Source organism: Eupeodes corollae, chromosome 1 (assembly GCF_945859685.1).
Source record: "Eupeodes corollae chromosome 1, idEupCoro1.1, whole genome shotgun sequence".
Classification (NCBI taxonomy): domain Eukaryota; kingdom Metazoa; phylum Arthropoda; class Insecta; order Diptera; family Syrphidae; genus Eupeodes; species Eupeodes corollae.
In genome coordinates, this window is record NC_079147.1 from 270,619,768 (window position 1) to 270,645,813 (window position 26,046).

The 26,046-nt window shown below is 32.8% G+C and overlaps 2 protein-coding genes across 2 annotated transcripts in view; one reads left to right on the forward strand and one right to left on the reverse strand.

Moving 5' to 3' along the window:
* LOC129938600 (gamma-glutamylcyclotransferase) overlaps positions 1-18,412 on the reverse strand; it is a 44,275-nt gene extending 25,863 nt beyond the window's left edge. The window contains exon 1 of the mRNA XM_056046259.1: positions 18,177-18,412. Within this exon, the coding sequence (XP_055902234.1) occupies positions 18,177-18,299 (123 nt within the window). The 5' untranslated portion in view covers positions 18,300-18,412. The remainder of the gene's footprint in view (positions 1-18,176) is intronic.
* Positions 5,204-26,046, forward strand: part of LOC129938597 (broad-complex core protein isoforms 1/2/3/4/5) — a 30,241-nt gene continuing 9,398 nt past the window's right edge. The window contains exon 1 of the mRNA XM_056046256.1: positions 5,204-6,570. Coding sequence (XP_055902231.1) covers positions 6,487-6,570 — 84 coding nt within the window. The 5' untranslated portion in view covers positions 5,204-6,486. The remainder of the gene's footprint in view (positions 6,571-26,046) is intronic.

Sequence of the window (26,046 nt, forward strand, 5' to 3'; positions counted from 1 at the left end):
GGTCGGAAGGAAGCATGCCCGATGAATGGAACCTCAGTATTGTTTTTCCGATCCTGAAAAAGTAGACCCCCTAAACTGCACCAACTATAGAGGAATCAGTCTACAAAATCTTCTCTGCGTAATATGTAAACGTCTAAAGCCCATCGTCAACAACCTGATAGGTCCTTATCAGTGTGGTTTTTGATCAGGAAAGTCGACAGTGGACATATATTCACATTACTGCAGATCCTGGAAAAAACCCAAGAACACCAAATCGACATCCACCATCTTTTCATCGATTTCAAGGCTGCATATGACAGTATCTACAGGGACGAGCTATATAGACCCATGTCTAGTTTTGGTATCCCTGCCAAACTCGCCCGTTTGTGTAGGATGACCATGGAGAATTCACGCTGCTCCATAAAGGTTGGAAACAACTTACCAGAAACTTTCGCTGTCATGTGATTTTTATAACATCGTGCTTAAAAGAATAGTGCAGGGCTCACACGTCAACACTAGAGGCACTATATTTCAAAAGGCTGTCCAATTACTAGCATATGCTGATGACATTGACATAATCGGAAGAACTCAGCGTGATGTCAATGGGGCTTTTGTAAGTATTGAGGCAGAGGCGGCAAAAATGGGTTTAACGGTTAATGAGGGCAAAACAAAGTACATGCTGTCGTCAAGAAAGGGCCTACAACACCGACGACGTCTTGGTCAAAACGTCACCATCGACAGACGTAGCTTTTAGATAGTCAAGGACTTCGTCTACCTAGGCTCCGCTGTGAACGCAGAAAACAACAGAAGCGCTGAGATCAAACGCAGAATAACTCTTGCTAACCGCTGTTTCTTTGGACTAAGAAAGCAATTGAGTGGTAAAGTCCTCTCTCGAGGGACCAAAGTGTTGCTATATAAGACCCTTATCATCCTCGTGCTGCTATACGGTGTAGAAGCATGGACTATGACTAAAGCGGATGAAAGCACCTTGGGTCGGTTTGAGAGAAAAGATTTTCGTGTGATCTACGCTCCCGTATGCATCGAAGGGGAGTGGAGGAGAAGATGTAACGACGAGCTGTACGGGCTGTACGACTAAGATGGCTGGGTCACGTAGAGCGCATGTAAACCAATGCTCCTGCTCGGAAAGACTTCGAATCCACACTCACAGGACAGCGCAGTAGAGGAAGACCCAGCTTGGAGCGCAAAACTGGAGACATTTAGCTAGGGACCGAGCTAGATGGAGAAGTTTGTTGGGTGAGACCCTAGTTCCCACATGACTGTATTGATATTTTTTAAAGATGTGCATAAAATGAAGCTTGAGTTGTTTTTTTCATCAAAGATGTACTATTAACTCCTCTTATTTGGTGTGGCAATGAATTCCACAATGTGTACAGGGTTTAAAAAGAACTGTCGTTCAGATGTTACTCGTAGATAGTTGAAACGGGGCATCACTAAATGACACGACCTATTTGAATAAAGATAGGTTATTTCAATAACCAAGTCAACCAGTTCATGGGTTAAAAGTACATATATCCAAAAATTAAGTTAAGGTTCGAAGTTTTTTGAATGCTGTGATACACGATCAAAACGCTTTAACCCATAGACATATTGTACCGCACTTTTAACTGCAACAATTAGTTTTCTGTTACTTTCGTAGTCAAAATTGCAAAACTTTCACACCTATAAGAAACTAAAGGTAATATAAGTGTTTTCACAAGTAATGAACGTATTTTTCTGGGTATATAGTACTGCGAATACATAAGCATAAGGAGAACACCGTATGTCTTGCCAACAATATAAACGATATGATTTTTCCAAGTAAGTCTTTGTTTGAAAACTACACCATTTGAATTGAAGATTATAAAGGAAAAGCATGAAAGCTCTACCTTGTTCCTAGAAATAATAACACATTTTTATTTATTTGGGTTTATGACTAAGCCATGATTCCCCGACCAGTGCTTAATAACTCCATGAAATTCATTAAAAAAATTGTTAGTATGTTCGATGAGTACCAACGGAAAACTTATGCATAACTGAGCACCATCAGCGTACAAACGAATTGATATAAATTGAAAATAGCAGGGTATCGAGAATAGATCCTTGTGGTACTCCACTAATATTTAATAAAAATTCAGAAAGACCTTTATTGATTTCAACGGCTTGTAGTCTATTAGTTAAGCAACAGTTTATTAGTCGGACTGCACTAGAAGAATAGCAAAACAAGTTTGAAAGTTTTTCACATAGTAAAAAACGGTTTACCATATCGAAGATCTTTGATAATTCCAAAAACTCTAAAAATGTTATATACTGAAAATCAATGGCCTTTCAAATATCCCCTGTGACACTTATTAACACTGTGAGACAACTATTTTTCCTACGGAAGCCGGACTGCTTAGAAGTTATTAGATTTGTACGGTTAAGAAATCTAAGTATTTGAGCTTGGATGATTTTTTCAAACACTTTTTACAGAAACGGTGGGATAGATATCGGCCTAAAATCATCACATCTGGAAGACTTAGGCACTGCACTGGTATGATTTTTCTCTTTTTTTATTAACTTCCCGTATTAAGTTTTTGTAATGGGTCCGATTTTTCGCGACGTTTTTTTCGTTGTCCATAGTTCAAGAACCAGAAGATATGTCGATTTCATACAGATAATAAGGCAGAAAGATGTAGAAAGGGCTCTTAAGAAAATTGCGTGGGTGGTTTTTTTACCATAGCATAGCAAAAAACTGAAAAAAAAATGTTGTCACTTTCAAAATTTTACGACTAAAATATGATTTCATCTCCAAAAAAATTTTGTGCAACGAAGAATAATGTTTTTGACATCTGATAAAATTTTGAGAAAAATCGAATTAACAGTTTTTTTTTATAAAAAATAAAAATCTAAAAAAACATTACTCAAAGTTCGTAAAAATTGAATATCGATTCAAATATCTTTTCAAAAACTTGAAATTTAGGCTTCAAACTTATTTTATTTTATAAGAAATATTGTTTTCAACATTCTGAAAAATTTTGATAAATATCGAATAGGCAGTTCTTTTTACAAGAAATAAAAACATAAAAAAAATAATAAAACTTGGTAAAAATATACTTTCGACTCAAATAGCTTTTCAAAAATTAAAAATATTGGCTTCAAACTTATTTTATTTCACAGAAAATATTGTTTTCGAAATTCAGTAATTTTTATATAAAAATCCAACAGTCCCTTTTTTATAAAAAATAAAATCTACATATAGACAAACTTTTAATCAAGACAAATCGACAGACGGGATGGGAAGTTATCAGTGTGGGTCACATCCCAGCCTCTTTTTAATTGGAAACTCACTTGTCGAAATAATTGAATTATATATGGTAGAAGCACTGGAAATAAAAGTGGATGCATTTGATCAAGACCTCCTGAATTAATAGAGAAGATGCTTTCGACCACATCTTCGAAACAAATAGTAGTCAATTTAAGTAATCGTGAACTTGAAGTTCCTTTCTTTTAAGCGGTTGCTTGGTATTGATAGAGCTGAAAACGAATTTTCGGATCAAGTTGCTAATATCCAACTCTTCAATCTGATTATTTTGGGGCTTACAGGATGACAGTTTGCTTATTTATCTACCAAATTTGTTTGCTGCTTTGACAATTATTAAAACGACCACAGAACAACTAAATCTTTGCTGTACGTACCGCTAAGACCGCTTTGTTTCGAATTGAACAATATTTTTGATACAAAATTTCAATGCGAAACCTCTTCCATCGCTTGTATTCCAAATCGCCCTGTTTCATTAATGATTGATGATCTCTGTAAACCAGTTTAACACAAGAAGAATCTTGAATGTTTCTCGAACCAATAACAAACGTTTCGAATCGCAATCAAATAAAAAAACAGTTGGTAAGTCCTCGAAATATTTTTGTTTAATAGTCAAACAGTATCTTTTTTTTACAACCTTTTTATTTCTAGACTGTAAGAAATCTTACTGCTCATAAAAGTGCCCTGACATAAGTTATTTAAAAAAGCACGTATACGCCATGGTGTACCCGCAATACATCATAATATTTATGTACCATCCAGAAGACCAAAAAAAACAACAAAGTAACTTGTCAAATATTTGTGTATATGATAATTCAAACAATATGGTACTTAATTTGACACATTTTCTATGGCACCTTCCGCTGTCTAACCAAATCATCACATAACATTTCCAACATACCAAAAATAAATAGCCTCCTGTCCATTAAAAACACACATCATATTATGAGTGAGTCAAATTAATATTCTTTTTTTTTTCTTGCGTCTCCCCTTTGATTGCTTGTATGTATGTATGTGCATACATAGTGTCTCACATGGTCTTTTAATTTAAAATTTTGATTTTAATTTTATTTATTTGTTTTATTATCTTCGTGGGTACTTTAAAAATCATAAATAAAAGACATAATAAATTTTTTTCCTATTCGTGTGTGATTAGGACACTTTCGACAAATTATCTTTTTTTACTTTTTTTTTTATTGAAAAACAAAAATCTCAGGCACCAAGTAGTGGCGGTGCGATGTGGTGCGGCGCGTTCCTGGCCAAAACCAAAACCAAAACCAAAAAATTGTCTTCATTTGACAAAATATGCACTCGCTATGCTAAGCTACTTAGAGAAGATATGTGTCCCTATGTCTCTTTTTCGGTTCTTTTTCTGTTGAGATGCTATTTGGTTTAGGATCTTGGGCTACAACTTGTGTATAGTTTTCGTCTATCTCGCGCTGTTGTAATGTGTTTTATTTATATCAAAAATCGTCAGCTCCAGGTCAGAAATAGAGAGGTGTATATCTACAAGAGTATGTAGAAGACACAATATCCAACGAAAATAAAACTTGAACACAAGAAATAGACAAAAAAAAAAAACCAACAAGAAATCACTGAAAATGCCATTAGTTTTAAAACCGTCGCATATACTTAAAAAATAACAACAACAACAATAACAAACTAAAAACTTAACAAGAAAATTTTAACCAGCAAAAGAAAAATAAATAAATAACATTATAACAAACAAAAAGAATTGAGAAAAAAGAAAAGAAATTTTGAGTTTTCTTTTTTTTTTTTGGTTGATTTTCCTAACTATAGAGAGAGAGCAACAAAAAAGCAAAAGAAAACTTAAATAGAATCTCATTAGATCTTTTAAATCTTTTCTAATTTTCTAAATAAAATTAAGATAAGTACATTGGGACAAGACTCTTTTTTGAGTACGAGTACGAGTACGAGTACATCGCCAAGTTACGACCGCGATGGACATTCAATTTTCCACAGAAAAATTTCCTCTTCGGTTCGATTCGGCGAGTGAGTGTCATATCTGCGCGAAATGACTTTCGCATTCACTTAAATTCGCCGTGAGGTTATTGTTAGTGCAATTTAAAAAGGGTTTTTCTTTAAAAAAAAAAAAAATATAGAAGAAAAATAAAACTATTTTCGATATATTTTGTATTTTGAAATCAAGTTGACAAATTTTGAAGTGCGAATCGACGCGACGACGACGAAGAAGACGACGAAAAAAAGTGTGACAACGTCTCTGTTAGTCATCCTCCAGCTCAATACTTAAACCTATTAATAGTACAGCCGGGCTGGATTTGAATTTAAGAAAATAGACAAAAATAATATATTTCAAAATATTTTACCTACAAAAATATTATTTTTGTCACATCGCATCGCATCACAGTGAGGCCAGAATTCAGACCTACAACAAAAAATCTAATTTGGAACTAAAGCCTTTCGTTTTCGACTCGATTCGATTCGATTAAGTTCGATTGAATTCAAATTCGGACTGTATTTGGAAAAAATCAAATAAAATTCGGAGTCGATTTTCGGTTCGTTTTTAAAAGCGATTTAAATTTTAAAAAAAAGAAGAAAAATACCGGTAAAAATAGCCCTTGTGTCTCTCGCTCTGCATCGCGGTCTGCACATACCTACAATTTGTAAATTTAAATAGAATTTTTGTTTTATATAGTATATTTTATTTATATAGTGTGAAGAACAATTTAAATTTATTCGTAAATAATAAAAATACATTTCTAAGTGTCTTCACCGCCGCTCTATTCTGTACTCACTGCACTACTCACTGTTTTTGTGTTGTTTCTAATTTACAAATTCATTTAATTGCATCCATGATGATGGCATTCTGGTAATACAAATTTATTTTATCACCAAGTCTCGGTGAGATTTTTTTTTTATTCTGATTCGGATTCGGATTCTCACTGTGCAACACAATTGAATAATATTAAATATAGAATAGTGAATGCGTAATCGTGAAACGAAATAAAATAAAAAAAATAAAAGTGAGTGAGTGTCGAAGAACAAGTGTCCTAGAAATTCTAAAATTGCGCGCGGTTTTCAAAACCAAATGTTGAAAAACTCACAAATCACAACAAAACATCATCATCAGCAGCAGGAGCAGCAGCGTGAGAAATCGAAATCAAAACACAACAACACGACACACGTGACTTCGGAGTAACATCATTCCCTTAAAAGGCCACAACAATATGGAGCATCTTAGTGCTGGATCGGCCTCGAGACAGGAGCATCAGCATCATCAGCAGTTCTGTCTGAGATGGCACAATCATCAGGTAGTTTTTCCCGCCACACCGGCGGCGGTGGAGCGCCGGTGGGCGGTTCAGTCTGTGATTTGTTTTTGTTTATTTTTAAATTGTTTAGTGTGACCTTTTATGGGGTAATATATGCTCGAAGTATCCACATCAAATGAAAATACTATAATTAAAAAATCAAAACACTTGTTGCTGAGAGTCATTTGTGTGGTGTGATGCATTAAGGAGAGATCTCATCTTCTCAGAAACACACAAAACAACAACAATAGTAAACGATCTTGAGTTTTGTTTTAGTACTTAGCTATTCCAGAATCCACACAGCATGTTGCAAAGTGCGATATTGCTTATATACATAAAAATAAGTTTGCAGCAATTTTCGAAATATAAAAGAGTACGAATTTTTGTGAGATTGGAAATAGCTTTGCACAGCGCAGCGCACATGCCCGGAAGCCCATGATGCCCGAGCACAAAGCGGTTCATTCTTTTGACAAAAATTAGAATTTATATGTCTAAAAATACTTATCCTGCTAGATTTTGCCGCAAAAGAGTGGCAATCGAGCGGATTCACAGGACAGAGAAGGGTTGGGGAATGAATTTCTGTTTTGCTGCAATTAGATTTTAGAAAGAGTCCAGGATCGTTTTTTTTTTTGTTTTTTTTTTTAGGTTTAAGAATTCGCACTTCGAATTAAGAGCAATTTAATTTTTGTTTTTATTTTTCGTTTTTCTAAACTATGGGTAAAATTATCGATTTAGCATTTAAAGAAAGATTTTGTTGGAATGTGTTTTTTTCTGTAGGGTATTTTTAGTTCTTAGGAAGCATTTATTGAGTCATTGTAGTAATTTTTGACTATGAAGTTTGTTGACTCTTTCCAGAAATATTCGCGATCTTTTAGAAAATTAGAGGGAAACGTTTTTTGAGAAAATCCATATATCACGTAGGGATTTATTCGAATTTTGTATACTCCTATGGACAAGGAATGGATTTTTCTAACTTTGACTTTTGTCCTTTTGTTTATGTAATCGGAAGAAAGTATTGATTTTATATAATTTTGGTTTAGTTTATTTCATCAAAGAAAGTTACAATTCTCCAGTGATTACTTGATAGTTAATCATTGCCACCATTAAGGATACTTAAATTTTAAATTAAATTGTTTTTAAATAAAAATCTTCTCAGACTAAAATCGGTCATGTAGCAAACGTTATTAGTTACTCATTGAAATTATTTAAGGCTGAAAAATCAATATGATTGGACAATACTCCACGAATAAACATAACGCCAGAGAACTTTCTTCGAATGTTGAGAGGCATGATTCCAAATATTTTACATTTAGTACATAAGAAGGCATATCTATATTAAAATTAAGCCTTTTCATTAATACTCTAGGGAATCTTTTTCGGATTTGTTCAATTCTAAAAGAGTGATATTCATACAAAGGGCACCAAATAGTACTACAATATATTTATGTATATGGATCACAGAACTCTTTTGAATTGCCTAAGAAAATACCCAACATTGAGTAACCTTTTGCTAATAATAAAATCTATATATTTTAAACCTTTTAGAGGTTACTCTTGAAATAAATATATTGTGTATCTTATAAGAAAAGTTAATTGATGAACAATTTCGAGAAAAAAGTTAAACTTTGACATTTTGTAATATTAAGGTGTATGGAGTTAATCATAGAAAACAAATTCGATAATCTCTCAAGATCTTCTTGCATAAAAAAGCAATCATTCTGTGTTTTTAAACAAGAAAAGGCTTTTAAATCTTCCGCATACATGAGGCACTTTGAAATTAAAAATACTTTCGAAATAAAAAGAAAAAAAGAGGTTGGGAAGCGACCCACAGTGATAACTTCCCATCCCATTTGTCCATTTGTCTTGCTTAAAGCTTTGTAGGTTTTGGTGTTGGTTTAAAAAAGTTTTAATTTGAACTATTCTTAAAATATTAAAAATTACCAACAATATTTTTCATAAAAAGAAATAGTTTAGTCTGAAAATCAAGTTTTTTTTTAAATAGATTTTTAGTCGTTAACCAATTTTTACCAATTTAATTAGCATTTTTAAAATTCTTACAAATTGGATAAACGAAATTAATTTGAGAGATATCAAGAACCGAACATCAATTTTTACCAAATTTGCGTACTGTTTTTTGTATATTTTATTTTTTTATGGAAAAACGGACTGTTGGATTTTTATAAAAAAAAACTACTGAATATCAAAAACAATATTTTTTGTGAAATAAGTTTGAAGGCAATATTTTTAATTTTTAAAAGCTATTTGAGTCGTAAGTAAATTTTTTCCAAGTTTAAGTCGTTTTTTTTAGGTTTTTTATTTTTTTAAAAACTGTCAATTAGATTTTTCTCAAAATTTTCAGAATGTTGAAAATAATATTTCCTTTAATTTTTTAATTAGTTGGAAGCCATAATCTCAATTTTTTTATAAAAAAAGATATTTGAGTCGAAATTAAATGTTTACCAACTTGGAGTAACGTTTTTTAACTTCCCATAGGAAGTTATTGTAATGGGTCCGATTTGTCAAATTGAAAATTTTGAAATTTCTCGACGTTTCAAGGTCCCTAGAGTCGAAATAAAAGATTTTTAGAAAGATGTCTGTGCGTGCGTGTGTACGTACGTTCGTACGTCCGTACGTCTGTACGTCCGTACGTTCGCGACGTTTTTTTCGTCGTCCATAGCTCAAGAACCAGAAGAGATATCGACTTCAAAAAAATTTTATTATACAGGTAATAAGGCAGAAAGATGCAGAAAGGGCTCTCAAGAAAATTGCGTGGGTGGTTTTTTTACCATAGCAGTATAAAAAAAAGGTGAAAATTTGGGTTAACCCTAAATATCTTATGAATAAAAAACGCTAGAGACTTAAGTTAAATTTTATATAATAAACTGTAACGTGATCTCAAAGAAATATATTTTTTGAAAAAAATCTTTTTAACGGTTTTTTTTCTAAATCAAAAAAACTGAAAAAAAAAAATTGTCACCTGCAAAATTTTACGACTGAAATATGATTTCATTTCCAAAACAATTTTGAGCAACGGAGAATAATGTTTTTGAAATCTGATAAAATTTTGAGAAAAATCGAATAGACAGTTTTTTTTATAAAAAATTAAAATCTAAAAAAAACATTACTCAAAATTCGTAAAAATTAAATATCAATTCAAATATCTTTTCAAAAACTTAAAATTTAGGCTTCAAACTTATTTTATCTTATAAGAAATATTGTTTTCAACATTCAATAAAATTTTGAGAAAAATCGAATTGACAGTTTCTTTACAAAAAATAAAAATTAAAAAAAAAATTAATAAAAGTTCGTAAAAATTGATTTTCGACTCAAATATCTTTTCAAAACTTTGAGATATTGGCTTTAATTTACTTTTATCTTTCAAAAAAAATTGTTGTCAACATTCAGTAAAATTTTGAACAAAATCGAATTGACAGTTTTTTTACAAAAAATAAAAACCTTAAAAAAAATGTATAAAAGTTGGTAAAAATTGATTTTCGACTCAAATATCTTTTTAAAAATTGTAGATATTGGCTTTTAACTACTTTTATCTGTCAAAAAATATTGTTGTTAACATTTAGTAAAATTTTGAAAAAAATCGAATTGATAGTTTTTGTACAAAAAATTAATTACCTAAAAAAAAATTTAAATAAAGTTGGTAAAAATTGATTTTCGACTCAAATATCTTTTCAAAACTATAAAATATTGGCTTCAAACTAATTTTATCTTATAGAAAATATTGTTTCCAACATTCGATAGAATTTTGAAGAAAATCGAATTGACGGTTTTTTACAAAAAATAAAACTCTAAAAAAAAACAATACTAAAACTTGGTAAAAATTTACTTTCGACTCAAATAGCTTTTCAAAAATTAAAAATATTGGCTTCAAATTTATTTTATTTTACAGAAAATATTGTTTTCGATATTCAATGATTTTTATATAAAAATCCAACAGTCCGCTTTTTCATAAAAAATAAAATCTATAAAAAATAGTACGCAAATTTGGTAAAATTAATACTAGTACATATAGACAAACTTTTAAGCAAGACAAATCGACAGACGGGATGGGAAATTATCAGTGTGGGTCGCATCTCAGCCTCTTTTTTAAGTTTTTATTTTGTATGTAAAAAATGTCAATTCGATTTTTCTCAAAATGTTACTTTTACTTTTTTTTACAAAAAATAAAAACTTAAAACAAAATTAATAAAAATTAAATTTCGACTTAAATAACTTTTCAAAACTTTGAGATTTTGATTTAAATCTAATTTTATCTTATAAGAAATATTGTTTTGAACATTCGATAACATTTTTTTTATAAATAGAATTGAAAGTTTTTTAACAAAAAATAAAAACCTAAAAAAGCATTTCTAAAAGTTCGTAAAAATTGATTTTCGAGTCAAATGTCTTTATAAAATTGAAAAATATTGACTTCAAACTTCTTTTATCTCACATAAAATATTGTTTTCGACATTCAGTGAATTTTTGATAAAAATCCAACATTCCGTTTTTTCATACAAAAATAAAATCTACGAAAAACAGTACGAACATTTGGTTAAAAATGAAGTTCAGTTCTCGATATCACGTAAACAATATGAGGTGTTGACTTCAAATTCATTTCATTCATCCAATTTGTAATTGTTTATATAGGAAATACGTTAAATTCTTTGATGTAGCTAGCTAAAGCATCTCAAATAATTTCCAAAAGTTAAGGTGGAAAGAAAACAGTGCTACCGTTTATAAATTTCTCCTGGATCGTAACTTTAGCTCCCTCCCTCCCCATGCCACAACCGGAGTAGAACATTTAGATGAACGAATAACAAATGTAATTCATATCTCAGCGCCATTTGCCATTAGCAATAACAACTCTAACTCTTTTACTCCTAAAAACTTATGGTTTGATAATGAATTCAAGAAGCTCTCAAACTATTTCGATCCACAAATTCATTGTTCTTCAAAAGTATTTACCTTCACGTAAATAAGGAGTACAAGACTTTATGCGCAGCAAAAAAGAAGAGATTACAATACTAGTCTGGCGAAGAAACTTGTAGATTGTAAAAAATCAAAAGTTTTCTGGGATAATATTCGCGAGCTAGGAGGACGTTGTCGACATTCGGTGAATACTCTCGCAGCTGAGACACTAGCGACTCATTTGACGTGAATCTCCATACCTTCTCTTATGCTCTCCCCAACTTTATAGTCGATGAACTGGATGGTCCAATACTGTTACGAGAATTGGAATCAACTTTACAAAAAATGAAAAATAATAAAGAACCTGGTATCGATGGAATTCCAGTAGAATTTTACAAAAATGGTACTGAGCAATTGAAAAATTATCTTCTTCTATACTTCAACCGATTATAAACAAAGGAGTTATTTTTGCAATTTATAAGAGTGGAGATGTGAACCAGCCAGAGAACTATAGAGGCATATCTATTCTTAGCTCATTAAGGAAGATCTTCACTTCAATACTCTACGAACGGCTGACCAATTGGGTTGAGGACAAAAACCTTCTCAGTATGTTCCAAGCCGGTTTTCGAGCGGGTTACTCAACTCTAAACCATATATTTGCGTTAACAAGTATTTCCAAGAAATGTATTGATAAAAAGAAAAAATTATACGCTTGTTTCGTTGACTTCAAAGCTGCATTTGACAAGGTTAATAGACAAGCATTGTTGTACAAGCTTTCAATGCTTGGAATCTCTCGGAAATTCTTGCAGCTATACTTCAACTACCTTATATCGTCGACTGCTTCGGTATGGGATGGGTCGCATCTATCAGATTGGTTTGAAACGACAACAGGTGTCCCACAAGGCTGTATTTTAAGCCCAATCCTCTTCGCTTTAGTTATTGATGATATTTCCGATGTTCTTCCAGAAGGAATATCTTTTGCCGCCATACAAGTAAAAGTTTTACTCTATGCTGATGACCTAGTATTGCTGGGGGAAAACCCTTTCACTCTACAGCTGCAAATAAACAGGTTAAATACATTCTGCGAGAAATGGGGGCTAGCTATCAATACTAGCAAAACTAAGGTGATGATTTTTGAGACTCGTCAAAGAAGAAGGCTTCCCAAAGAGAATTAGCAACTAAATAATATTGCTATTGAAGTGGTGCAGGAATTTAAGTATCTGGGAGTTTTAATCACACACAACCTTAACTTCGCAAAGCATGTTAAGAATAAAAGTAATGAGGCTAAATTAGCTTTGAGCATAATGTGGCCCAAGTTCTTTGCGAACCAAGAAATTGATCTGCTGTCAAAATACCGTGTGTTTCGCGCGACTGTGAATACATGCATGTGCTATGGTACCCCGGTTTTTGAACATACTTATATTTCTCAATTGAATTGTGTAAATCTAATTTTGAGTTACTTTATGCTTTTTTGAATTTGTATACACTTTAATTTCGTATTTGAAAAAAAAACTTGTTACTTTTATTTATTTTATTTCATTTTTATTCTTTATAACACTAAATGAAATGTCATATCAGGCAGACGGCAGAATAAGCCATGTCATTATTCTTAAGAAAAGAAATATTGTTAATAAAATTTTTTTGTTAATAAAGAAGTTATCTATCTATCTATCTATCTATAGGAAATAAAAACTTTTAAGTAATGCTACTAAAATTGGTAAAAATTGGTTATAGACTAAAAATCTCGTTAACATAAATAGATTTTGAAATCAAACTATTTCATCATATGCACAGTATTGTTATTATTTTTCATTTTTTTAGAATAATTTAATTGACAACTTTTTTAACAAAACACGAAAACCTACAAACCTGTTAAGCAAGGCAATCGACGTTTCGGATGGGAAGTTATCAGTGTTCGTCGCATTCCAGCCTTGGTAATTAAAGAGCGTAATTAAAGAGCACTTTCATATATTTAAAAACTCACAACCTTGAAGGGAACGATTAAAAAATATTTCCAAAGGAACTGCAATTACTCGAGCATAGCTCAGCAGGATAATAGGAGTGATTTTATCCATGTCAAAGTCTGTGTCAACTTTAATTTTAGATAAGAGTTGTTTAATTTCCGAAGATGCAAGATTTAAACATCCAATATTAAAATAACTATCAGGGTAATCAAATTGACTATCAAGAAGTATATTTGAAGTTTCTAAGTAAGCGGATTGAAAATGACTAGCGAAAAGTTTAGACACAACTAAAAGATCAAATGATGATATGTCATTGTGATGCATTCGATTAGGAATGCCATTTAATTGTTCTTTAGCGTTTAGCAATTTCCAAAAAACTTTTTATATTGGATCTTAAATCATATTGAATAGATGATGTATCCTGATTATAAGGAAATTAATTGAAAGTATTGAAATTCTTTTGTAATGTTCATTATTGTTTCTAAAGATCACTGTCATTGTTTGATCTGCAAAATTACTTATAAATTTAATATTTTTAAGTTTGATTATTCTTTTATTTAACCACACTGGTTTTGAACTACTTTTAATTTTTATTTTGGATGTGTATTAGCTAATTGCATTATGTACAATTCTTAGAAATGCGTCGTAGCACTCATTCAAATTTGTATTAACAAATAATGCATGACAATCCCTTTCATAAATATATAGAAAATTCAAAATGTAAACTGAATACGGAAAAAGTGAAACCACGAAATTGTCAATACCCACATTCAATGCTGAATCCGTGAAAACCAAATCAAGCTCATTATTAAAAGAATTATTAAAATAATTTAGGTGTTTAAGATCGAACTGTATTAAAGTTATCCACAACTTCACAATCATGATTAAATATAACATTAAAAGGAAAAAGCAGTTTTCTTATCAGGATCGTAGATCCTGGATTGGAACGTTTGGCCAACTAAAATCCTAAAACAATAACTCATTGGTTTTCTTTACGATTTTGACTGCCAATTTGGTAGCGGGTTTGCTAAAGGTTGTTGGGTTTGGGTAAATGGTGATAGTGATGGTAGTGGAGGTGGTAACGGTGAAGGTGGAGGCAGCGGTGATGATAAGATATAAAAACATTATTTATGACCGTCTGATATTGCTTTTGTTAACCCTTTTTATTACTTTATTTATATTTGTTTTTCTTGTTTCTGATTATTTCGTTTAAGAATCGTAGGACCATGAGAAGTACACAGTTTTTGTGTTATTTAGTATTTTTTTTTAAATTAAAGCTTTGACAAAAAATACTCATTTTAACAACGAGCAAGTGTTCCTTATTTTAAATAATAACTACTCTACCGTTTGGGCCAAAAATTCGATTATTTAAACAAAATTAAAGACACATTAAATATGTTTGCAAATGTATATCCCGATCCAATGCAAAGTTTTTTAATAAGAGTGTTTCGAATACACCTGCCTCATGCTGGCGGTGTGAGATGCTCTAGCCCTAGTTCACTACACGGTCTTGAGGAATTTGCTAATAATAAGCGATTAAGATCCTTTTGATGAAATTTAAATTTTTAGCGATTGCAACCTTTCACACTTTAAATTGACAGTGTCAGACGACGCAAATATGTCAGACCTTATATTTACAATCGAAAGCAAGAAAACCCATCAGTCACACTCTGCCCCTCCATTCTTTTAGCTATTGATAATTATCACCCTTCCTTCCTATTTACACTTCACATACTATTTTGTATAATTTTCATAAAACCCAATTATTAACGGAGTTCCATTTAATTTCGCAAATATGTCTATTAAATTTGTTCCATAAGTCCCGCCTTGGTACAATTGTAAACTTCGATTGCTGCGTAACCAAAGAACAAGCTGTGGGAAATATTTCTACGCTGTTAATGCTAATGACTTTGCATTGCATTTCAAAAATTCATTCTCACAAGATTCTTTTACACCAGATCGGAACTATTTTGAACATTTACCGAATTTTTAGTTGTGTCCTTTCTTACCCGATTGCATTTTTCCATAAGCCATTGAAAAGAAATTATCTGAAATTAATAATGAGTTCATTTCGTGCACTGATGGTCTTCATGCCATTTTCCTAAAAAAATGTTCCTCTTCTCTTTTATCTCCTATATCTAAAATGTTTCACTTAACCTTGTCTCAAAAAATATTTCCTCAAAATATTCCTTTTTTCCTAAAACATGGAAAATATCTTTTATAGTTCCAATTCACAAAAAGGGACCAAAAGAGGAGGTGATAAACTATCGATCAATTGCTAAACTTTCTCATATCCCAATAATGTTTAAAAGCATTCCATATGAACTTCTCAGCTTTTGTTGCAGATCTCTAATAACCACAGCACAGCAATGCTTCTTAAAAATAGATCTACCACCACAAACCCTAAAAAACTGTAAGAGCTTTAGAAAACGGGAATGAAGTCGATATAGTCTCCAATGACTTCAGCAAAGCATTCAACAAAATTTCTCATAATCTTATATAGTATTCAAACTCTCCTCCTTAGGTTTTGAAATTCTTTTCCCAAATTAATTACATCTTGCCTTGAAAATCGAGAATATTTTGGCTGATTTAGATCTGCATGTTCTAATCCTATTCTAGCCACTTCTTGTGTTCCCCAAGTTAGTCATTTAGGCCCTATCACCTTTATCCGTACAAGTATTGAAATTGACATGTCCATTAAACATTGTCAAATATCCCTTTACGCTGATGATACGAAATTATTTAAAATCATTGCAACCCATGAAGACGTATCTCTCCTCCAAACAGATCTCGACCATTTTTCAACCTCAACATTAGCAAATGCCAGAAAATGACTTCTCCGCGTAAATGCATTGAAAAAACTTCCCGTCATTACTATCATTATAATCATCCTATACAAATGTATGTTTAATAGAAAACATAAAGAATCTCGGGATCAAGAAAATACGTCTGTGTAATGTGATAGTCGATTTCAAATTTTTAACGAAAACAATTTGACATAAAATAAAAACTTCAAGAGGGGATACTATATTAACATGTAGTGTTGAAGCAAGCTTGAAGCTCCACTAAACTCTTTATGTACCTGAATTGAGTTGAAATGAACTTGATTTGCATCGATTCCGGTTGGGGATCGGAGTTGAGTCAGAATTTGTGAAGAAAAACCTGTGCGGAAGAGTAGGTTTTATAGATAATGCGTTTTGGTCTGTTTATTTGCATGTTTGTGTACAAAAAATATAGTTTTGTTTTTATCAAATAAAAAAGAATTGCACATGGAAGAGGTAGCATATTCTTATATGGTACTGAGCTATTCAGTTTTTCATTGTTTAACACGAATCAAACTATCTCACTTGCACTTCATAAGGAACATCGAAACACCATTAAATCTTCTTGGGCGGTGGAAACACCAAAAAGATTTATTTAATCATAAATGAGATAAACATTTGGTGGAAACATTCCAAAACTTTATCTTTTCTATTGTTTACTCTTGCAATAATAACCCCAGATAGTCCATTTTCATTAACAAAACTAAATAATATCAACAGTAACAGATTGATTTTTGTCCCCAATGGAAAACACATGATTCCAAATGCATAACTACTCAACGAACCTTTGAGAACGAAATCACATAAGATCTATTCGAGACTCGTATAAATGTCAAAAACCCATCCATAGTAAGATTCTACTTTAACTCTTAATGGTAGTATTCACACTGCGGATATTGTTTTTGGTATTCGTGCAAAATCCTACTATACTATTGATAGATTTTCCAACAAAACACGGGTATACTCCTACACATATCAAGAATAGAAAGCATCCAACGAAAATGTCTTTTGCACTTCAATACCTTGATTGGGAAAATCCTTTGATCTTGTCATGATCGCCTCAATCTGTTAAAAGGATAGAGAAATTGCTGACATACTGTTCATACATCGGCTTTAATGAATAGGTTTCTCTCATCTACGCTAAGAATAGAGAGGTCCCTTAGTTCGCTTCACCTAGACATTTAAAAAGCCTATTACCTGAGAATTTTACAAAACTGCTGGGCAGTTCAATCGTTTTACATATATTTTTTTTATATTCAACAAAATCCTCTCTCCACATTTGAAAAATAACTAAATCAATTTAATTTGTTTTTCGTTATCTGTCAAAATGTCCATGCATGGGCTTGGCAGTTCGTCAATATTTCGCATTAGACTCTAAAAATGTCTTGCCTTACTTTTCTATCGGGGTTTAACCCAACAATTTGGGTGAAAATACATTGATGCAACGGCATTTAATCGCCTCAAAAGAGTCCAATGACAAACCAAAATGTAAATTTTAAAATTTCAGCAGTGTTGGCAAAAATTTATAGGAACACTTTAAGCCCGGGAAACTAGTGCCGGTTACACATAACGATTCTTTCGTGATTATTTCTTAAAAGTTAACACACGTAATATAGTTTTATAAATATTCTATGTATGGTCTTTTAATTCTAAGGGAAAGAATTGCATATATTGTTTTTATTTTTATTTAGATATTTCGAAAGCAGAATGTTCTCAAAACCTTAAACCACCGCTAAAAAATTAGAATCAATCAAAGCTTACATTCTGCTTCTGTTTATTTTGAATTGTGAATCGTTTTGTTATACTTTACATGCAAAATAATTGCAAAAAACACTGATATACAATTATAGCCTTTATAATCAAGGTCAATTATATTTGTTATCAATCTAAGCAAATCACACACTTTAACTTTACTTACTTCGACGACATTTTTAACTTTATCTGATGATGATAGTATTTCATTTGTTTTTTCTAAAGGTGATGACTGCACAAAAGCACACACAAAACTAACAATACAAATCAAGCTCGATTGTATCTTCATTGTCAATAATTATTTAATTTAAAAATTATAAACAATCTACTCTTTTTTGAGACGCGGAAATTGCAATCAAACCAGTTTCGGTGAAATCAAATTTTAATCTGTGGCTTCGAACCTTCAAATACACTCTACTTATAGCTTTAGCCTTATCAAACAATTTTCCATTAAGATCAAAATCTGGAATTTGTTTCTTTTTTTGTTCAGTAGTTATATTTATTAATCGAATTATGATGTATACTTAGGTAGGTAGGTAGTTATTTGAGTCTGCCTTATTATACAGTGGTGGTCGTAAAATTAAGCAAAAAAAATTATAAAAAAGTTTATTTCCCTAGATTGTGTTACTGCATCAGCTAATTCTTTTTTGGTTTATAAAAATAACGGGCACTCAAGGGGTTATTAATACCCTTAACATGTTAAAAGTTTAAAAACAGTGCGAGCTTTATGAGTTTTGGTCTCAAAATTTTTAATTTTAAAATGGTAGGGAAAAACAGAGTTGGTTTACACACTTCACATTCTCGATGTGCGGCTAAAAAAGGAATCTTCATACTTGACAGTACGTCCGAAATTGAGCTTAAGGTTTAACTGATGAGCATTGCTAAAAGTGCAAATATTACGGCTGAATCGTTTGAGGGGGGAATGCAAAAGGCTAATTCGACAAAACACTGTTAAAAATAAGGGTAGAACAACGATATGCAATAAACATTTAGACATTTCGTTGGTGTATCATTTTCATAGCTCTTTTTTAGCTCCCACCGTGCACATAAATGTACAGAGTAGATACAGAGCACCTTAGCGACTAAGATAAGGTGATAACAACATAAGACATCATACAAGACAGAAGGACAGAGGAGAAAGAACAACAGACAGAAAGAACACGTGACAACAGCACGCGGTAGTTTTCGTGTTTATTAACCGCGATCACTGATGATTGATTTCGGTGATCGATGGGAACCGAAGCCTTACCAATGAATAGACCGTTGCCCTGTCCAAAATACTTAAACTTGTTTTGCCCAAAAATGTGAGTTATGTATATTCAAGTTCTGGCAATGCCAAAGAGGATACACATACGAAGTACTGAAAGTTGATTCGTTTCCTCAATGCAAGTGGCACTCAAGATAGTTGCATCCGAGGTGGGTTACGCTTTAACGACATGAGACTGCATTCAGTTTTTGAAGCATTAAATTCCACACGGGTAATATTTCCCCCATTGTAAAATGCTCTTGAGATCGCAATTTAATGAACTTAAAAAACGCTGCCGCAGAAGTTTCACATCCGAGAATCAAGTATCTTAATTTAAAATTTAATATTAACAACTTACAGCTACAGTCTTCAGCGAAACAATTTAATAGATTAAAAGTAGAAGACTAGAGATCATTTATGTATATAAAAAAGTGAGCCGGAGACAAAACGGAGCCCTGAAGAACACCAGCATTTATTTTATGAGTTTCAGATCTAAAACCATCCTAAAAAACTTGTATTTAACGGAATAGAAAGGTGCTTTCAACGAAGAAAAGTTTCATCAACACCAAATGCTCGCGTTTTCGATAAGAGAGCTTGGTGCCAAACTCTATCAAATGCTTTTCAAATATCAATTGCAATAATCTTTCTTTTTCTGAAAAGATGTTAAAATTTGTTTCACTGTTCAATTAGATAAACCATCAAATTACTATTAAGAATTTTTTGTTATTCAAGATATTTTTTAAGCTGATTATTAATCAGCGTTTCCTTGGCCGGATTTGTGTAAATCAAGGTCTTGCAAAAGCACGAATGCGAAAGATGATTCGCTCCAAAAATCGTTTACACTCTCAAGAACAGGAGGATTCATGACACTCTCTGGTAGCTTTGAATTAACAGCAAACTGTTCTGCAAGCAAGGCTTTAGGCTTTATCAATCAAGCTTACATAGTGGTGTTTCGTACGTTTTTTTACAAATTACCAAACATTTTTACTAACTTTGAGACATTTTAATATTATTTGTCGTAACTCCTGGTCCGTTTTTCCTTATTGGGGTTGGCTTTTATAACAACCAAAAACCACATCTCTGATTCTTATAACATCTTATCAGCTCGAATCAAATCCTGAGCTCTCTCTATTCGGAATAAAATTTCTCACATCTGCGCAGGAATCCACGTCACTATCGAGGAAGAATAATAATCTATTAAAGTTCCTGAAGAATTCGTTGATACTATCCAATTTGGCGTTTTCATATTGCCAAACGGTTATATTAGGATATCTTCTTTAACTGGGTTTTCTTGACATAAGATCTTCCTAGAGGTATTACACTGATTAAAATTATGAAAATATGAACTGAAGTCAATGTATCAAAAAAATCATCTAAAAATATTATCAAAAACTCCAATACTTTGTTTAAGTAACCCTAATATTAAATTTTGTCTACGTTTAGTGAAGAGCGTATTATTTTATCAAAAAGAAAAATTTTAAACATTTACACAAAATTAAGCTGCATAAAATCACTCTTGCTGAATAGAGAGACAAATAACCACAGGTTTTAGCAAAACGGAAATCTTCTTGACATCTTGATACTAATTAATTACTAAAGGCCAAAAAAAAAGTGATTGAAGGATAATAACCGGAATCAACGCTTTGCTCGAATTAAACAACGAGTATTTAGCTAAATTATTAAAAGCCAGTGTTTTTGAAATTTAATTGTTTATAATGACGATCTCGATTTTTGAGAATGATGAAAGACCGTACGTCAGGCGTCCTTTACTTACTTATACACAAAATAGAGTGTCTGAGCGCCCTCCTCAATGTCCTTACCTAAGCCCCATAGACAGTGTATAAATAGAGCAGTTGGGCAGCTAAAAGTTGTGAACAAAACTTCGAACTATGGACAATTTCAACAAGAGTTTATTAAAACGATGTGCAGAAGTTATACCACAAAAATGATTTTTGCTTAAATAAAATAACTGCAAACCGACAGAACACGTAATTCAATCTCATTGTAAATCTGAATCTCAAAAAATTTAATTTAATTTAATTTATATAAACGGCTTTATTGTGTGTCTCTTTAATTTTATGAAATCAGTGGTTCAATTATATGACCACAACTGTATACTTATGACAAGGCTAGATTAGTGCGCGTGGCTTGTACTTTGTATTTGTATACAATCTTATAACAACTTTATTATTAACATAATTTATTCTATGTTTGATTGAATTGTAAACAAATACTTATTTTGATAAAACAATAAAGAAAGTTTAATTTAATTTTAAATATTCAATCAACTTCAGATATTAGCATTAAAGAGGTAAATTATTTGAATAATATTCAAAATTTTATTTTATTGGTAGGCAAATAAAATTTGATTTATATTGATAAATATAAACTTAAGCAAATAAGGCCACAGTAAATCATTCATGAGTCATACAGAGAGTTTTATAAATAAAAACTGGGTCGGACAAATAAGGAGAAGTTTATTAAATAAAAAACATTTTTAACTTTTTAAAGAAATGAAAAACACATTCAACTTTTATTCGTTTCATTAAGAAAGTATGTTTATCTTCTCGAAGAATAAATAAGTGACAAAAAAAGGAAGCTATAGCCTAAAATTTTTGAAGCATTTTTAAATTTCGATGACGAATCGAATTCCGCTGTGAGAAGATAGAACCACTTAGCCTAAGCGACGGAGAACAACAAGAATGAAGCCCAACAAAACTACTGGAGCCGACGGCATTGCTGCCGGCTTATTCATAGCAGCAGGCGACTACTTATTAAGGAAATATGGTCTCATAGTTTGCCCAATACAGATAGAAAGGAGACCTCTGAATTGCACCAATAACAGCGGCATCATTCTCCGCAGCATCGAATATAAGATCCTTTCTGCCGCATTACGTGAACGTGTGGAGCCGTTTGTCAATAACCTGATAGGTCCTATAAGTGTGGCTTCAGACCAGGAAAGTCCATTATTGACCAAATATTCACACTACGGCAGATCTTGAAAAAAACAGGAACTTTAAATCCATAGCGACTATCCATTTTAATCCGCGTACGACAGCATCTATAGAAAAGAGCTTTACAGAACAATGTCTGGTTTTGATATCCCTGCAAAGTTATGCGTTTGTGCAGAATGACGATGGAGAATACACGCTGCTTTATCAAGATTGGAAAAGATCTTAACAGGGCCGGACTTAGGAGAGCGTAACCGGGGCGCAAGCCCCAGTGCATCTACAAATGGGGGGCCATACAATAGAGATCTCGAAAAATATTTGTTTAATAATTCTAACTAATAAACACTAGTACACATCTTTTCCTTTGATATGTAATGTTTGTTTTGCTCTTTTACATACCTTTACCTACAGCTTACAGTACATACTTGTATATACATACATGATTTTTTAATTATATTTATCTTAAATAACAGAAATCATTGATCTATATTTGTTCAATCAGGCAATCCGTGAAATATCTAATTGCCCTGATAAGAAGCACTTCCAATTCACTACCCATCTTAAGGGAGTAACCCAATCTCAACGGCTATTCGGAAATCGAAGAAGCTTTAACCAGCATATCTTCCAATAAAGAGCAAAAAGACATCGTGAAGAATGAAGCAACGCACCTTCTACAGAAGATGAGTGGTCGCGAAACCGCTTTGTTTGCAACATTTTGGAACGATATCTTGGAGCGATTCAACGCTGCAAACAAGATGTTGCAAGACCCAAAAATGTTTCTCGAATCGGCAATGCGTCCGCTAGAATCATTGAAATCATTCGTGGAATCCAAATGAAGAGATTTGGATTCCTGAATGACATCGAGAAGATGGATGCTGAAAATTTGCACGCTGCAGCAGAGGTATTGGTGAAAGTGTATCCGCATGCTTTAGAACCTAATCTTTGTAATGAGTTGGTTCAATTTGTGTCTTTGATTGACTCATACAAAAAGGAAAAGGACTATGGCACAGATCGATCGCTTTAACTATTTTACTACCAAATTCTCAAAAATCAATATTTCAGAGCTAGCTACATTCCCAAACCTCGTTTTGATGGTAACAAATTGGAGAGCGCTCATTTTCAAAAATGAAAATTATAAAAAATAGGCTTCAAACCTTGATGGGACAAAACCGTCTATCGCAGCTTTCTAGCATTGAAAGCGATTTACTAAGAGAACTGGATTTCAAAGAAATCATCAACGACTTTTTGGCGAAAAAAGCTCGAAAATTTTTTTTAGATAATTTTTTTTCCCTTTATATGTATTTATATGTGTTTGTTTAATACTAAAGAAATCTACTTGGTTTCACAATAAATTATTTATTGAAAATCTCGAGTGAAAAAAATGGTTCACTTTATTAAAAAAAATCCGGCCTTAGATGTCAAAAAAGTTTTAGACAAGGCGATGCACTGTAAAGCGACTTTTTTAACATAGTTCTGGAAAGAATTGTGCAAAGCTCAACCGTCAACACTAGAGGTACAATCTTCCGAAGGTCCATCAAATTAATCGGATATGCTGGCCGATGATATTGACATAATTGGACGATCAAAGCGTGATGTCTGTGGAGAGTTTTTGAGCATTTCTACAAAGCGGAAAATATAGGTTTAGTGGTCAATGAGGGCAAGACCAAGTACACTGCCAATCACTAGGATGAGGCCACATATTTTTCAACCGATTTTCGTTCTTTATACCTGCTGGAAATTTCGTACCAATAAAAATTTACTACATTTGAGTAGGTAGATATTTTCTTTAAAAAAAGTAATAAAATTAAGGGGTTAAATAGAAAAAACAGTTGGAATTTCCCTACATTAATTAAAGAGCTACTTAAAAACAGTATGAAAAAGTGCGTCACTTGGATGAGGCCATATGAAAAATCTTATAAAATATCAACAAAATGAAAGAAATGTTTACAGTTTTTGGTTTTCAAACATTTATTTATTAAGTTTTTCTCAATTAATAATGAGTATGCCCCCAATTTTTCGATATGACCTCTATTAGACGGTTTGGAATGGAATCATAAAGTTTTTTTAAATAGTCAAGTGAAATCTCGTCCCAGGCATCACGGATAGCTTTAATTAAGGAGTCCTTGTCTTCAAATTGTCTACCGCCTTCATAAACTTTTCGAGATAGCCATGCCCATACGTTTTCGATTATGTTCAAGTCCGGTGAATAGGGTGGCCATGGCAAAAGCTCTACGTTTTCTTATAAAATCCAGCTTTTGACAACCCTGGAAGTGTGGATGGGGGCATTGTCTTGTTGGAAAATCCAAGGCAGAGGTCCAAAAATATTTTTCATCTTCGGAAATGAGCGTTCCAACAAGTATTTGTAGCTGTTTCCGTTCATTGTTAGAGAAAGAAACTCCAATTCGATTTTGCCATAGTAGGTGATAGCTCCCCACACCATAACACCTGATGTACGGCTGTGATATCTTCCCAAAATTAGTTCCTCTTTTCTTAAATCATGGAAATAAAAGTTGTTACCATCGGGGCCGTCAAGGCTAAACTTTTTTTCATCCGAAAAGACGACGCGTTTCCATTGACTGCTCCAAGAGACATGTTCTGTTGCAAAGTTCATTCGCAGCTCCTTGTGTACTTGCTTTAGAACAGGTTTCTTTTTGAGTTTTCTTCTCTGGATAGTACCATCTTTTCTTATTATCCTTCGGACTGTCGAAATACTGGCTGATACTCCGCTTTTGGATCTTATTTTAGTAGCTGATTGAGTAGAATTTGAAGCAATACGTAAAATTAACCGCTTTTCTCGGGATGTTGTTGCTTGGGCTGTGCGTCCTTTTTGGTTTTTTCATAGTTTTGAGGATCAGCTAGATAGTTGTTTACAACTGTCTTACTTCTGTATATGCTGTCATCAAAAAAAGGCATTTAACGACTAGGACTTGGACAAAATGTCACCATGGACAGTTATAACTTTGAGGTAGTTAAGGACTCTGTCTACCTAGGCACCGCTATAGACACAGACAATAATACCAGCGCTGAAATCAAACGAAGCATAACTCTTGCAAATCGCTGCTTCTTTGGACTTAGAAGGCAATTGAGTAATAAATCCCTTTTTCATGCATCTCAAATCACCATCTGTAAGACACTCATCATTTCGGTTCTCATTTATGGCGGTGAGGCTAGGTCAAGTCTGAGTAGATGGAGATTGGAGGAGAAGAAAGAACGACGGGCTGTTTAACGGCCCTGAAATGAGAATAAAAGTGCAACGACTTAGATGGCTGGGTCAAGTAGAGCGAATAGACAAAAACGCTCCAGACCGGAAAGGTCCTCGAATCCAATCGCGAAGGACGGTGCAGTAGAGCAAAGCTGCGACTCAGCTCGCTCACGCAGGTAAGAGAGGACCCCACCAACTGGGCATGCGAACCTGGAGACACCTAGCTGAAGTGTGTTGTTGAGGCCAGGCTAACGTGGGACACCCATATCGATACTGTTATCTCCAAAATGTATGCTTTACTCCAAATTCTGCCTACTCAAGTTAAATTAAAGCTGGTTAAATCACTTATCATACCTATAGTAACGTATGGGTGTGAGATATTTGCAGATCCTGACTCCAACTCGCTTCGCAAGCTAAAGGTAGCATTCCATGCCATTGCTCGGTTTGTTTTCAACCTCCGAAGATACGATCACGTTTCGTCTCAGGCTCGTAAACTTTTAAATTGAAACTTGGAATCTTTTTTTAAATATCGTTGTTGTTTGCTTCTCTTCAAACTAATTTTTAACAAGCTTGATTTTTGGTCTTTAAATCCTTTTACCTTGTTGCGCTCCCCAAGGTTTACCTGTTTGACATCACG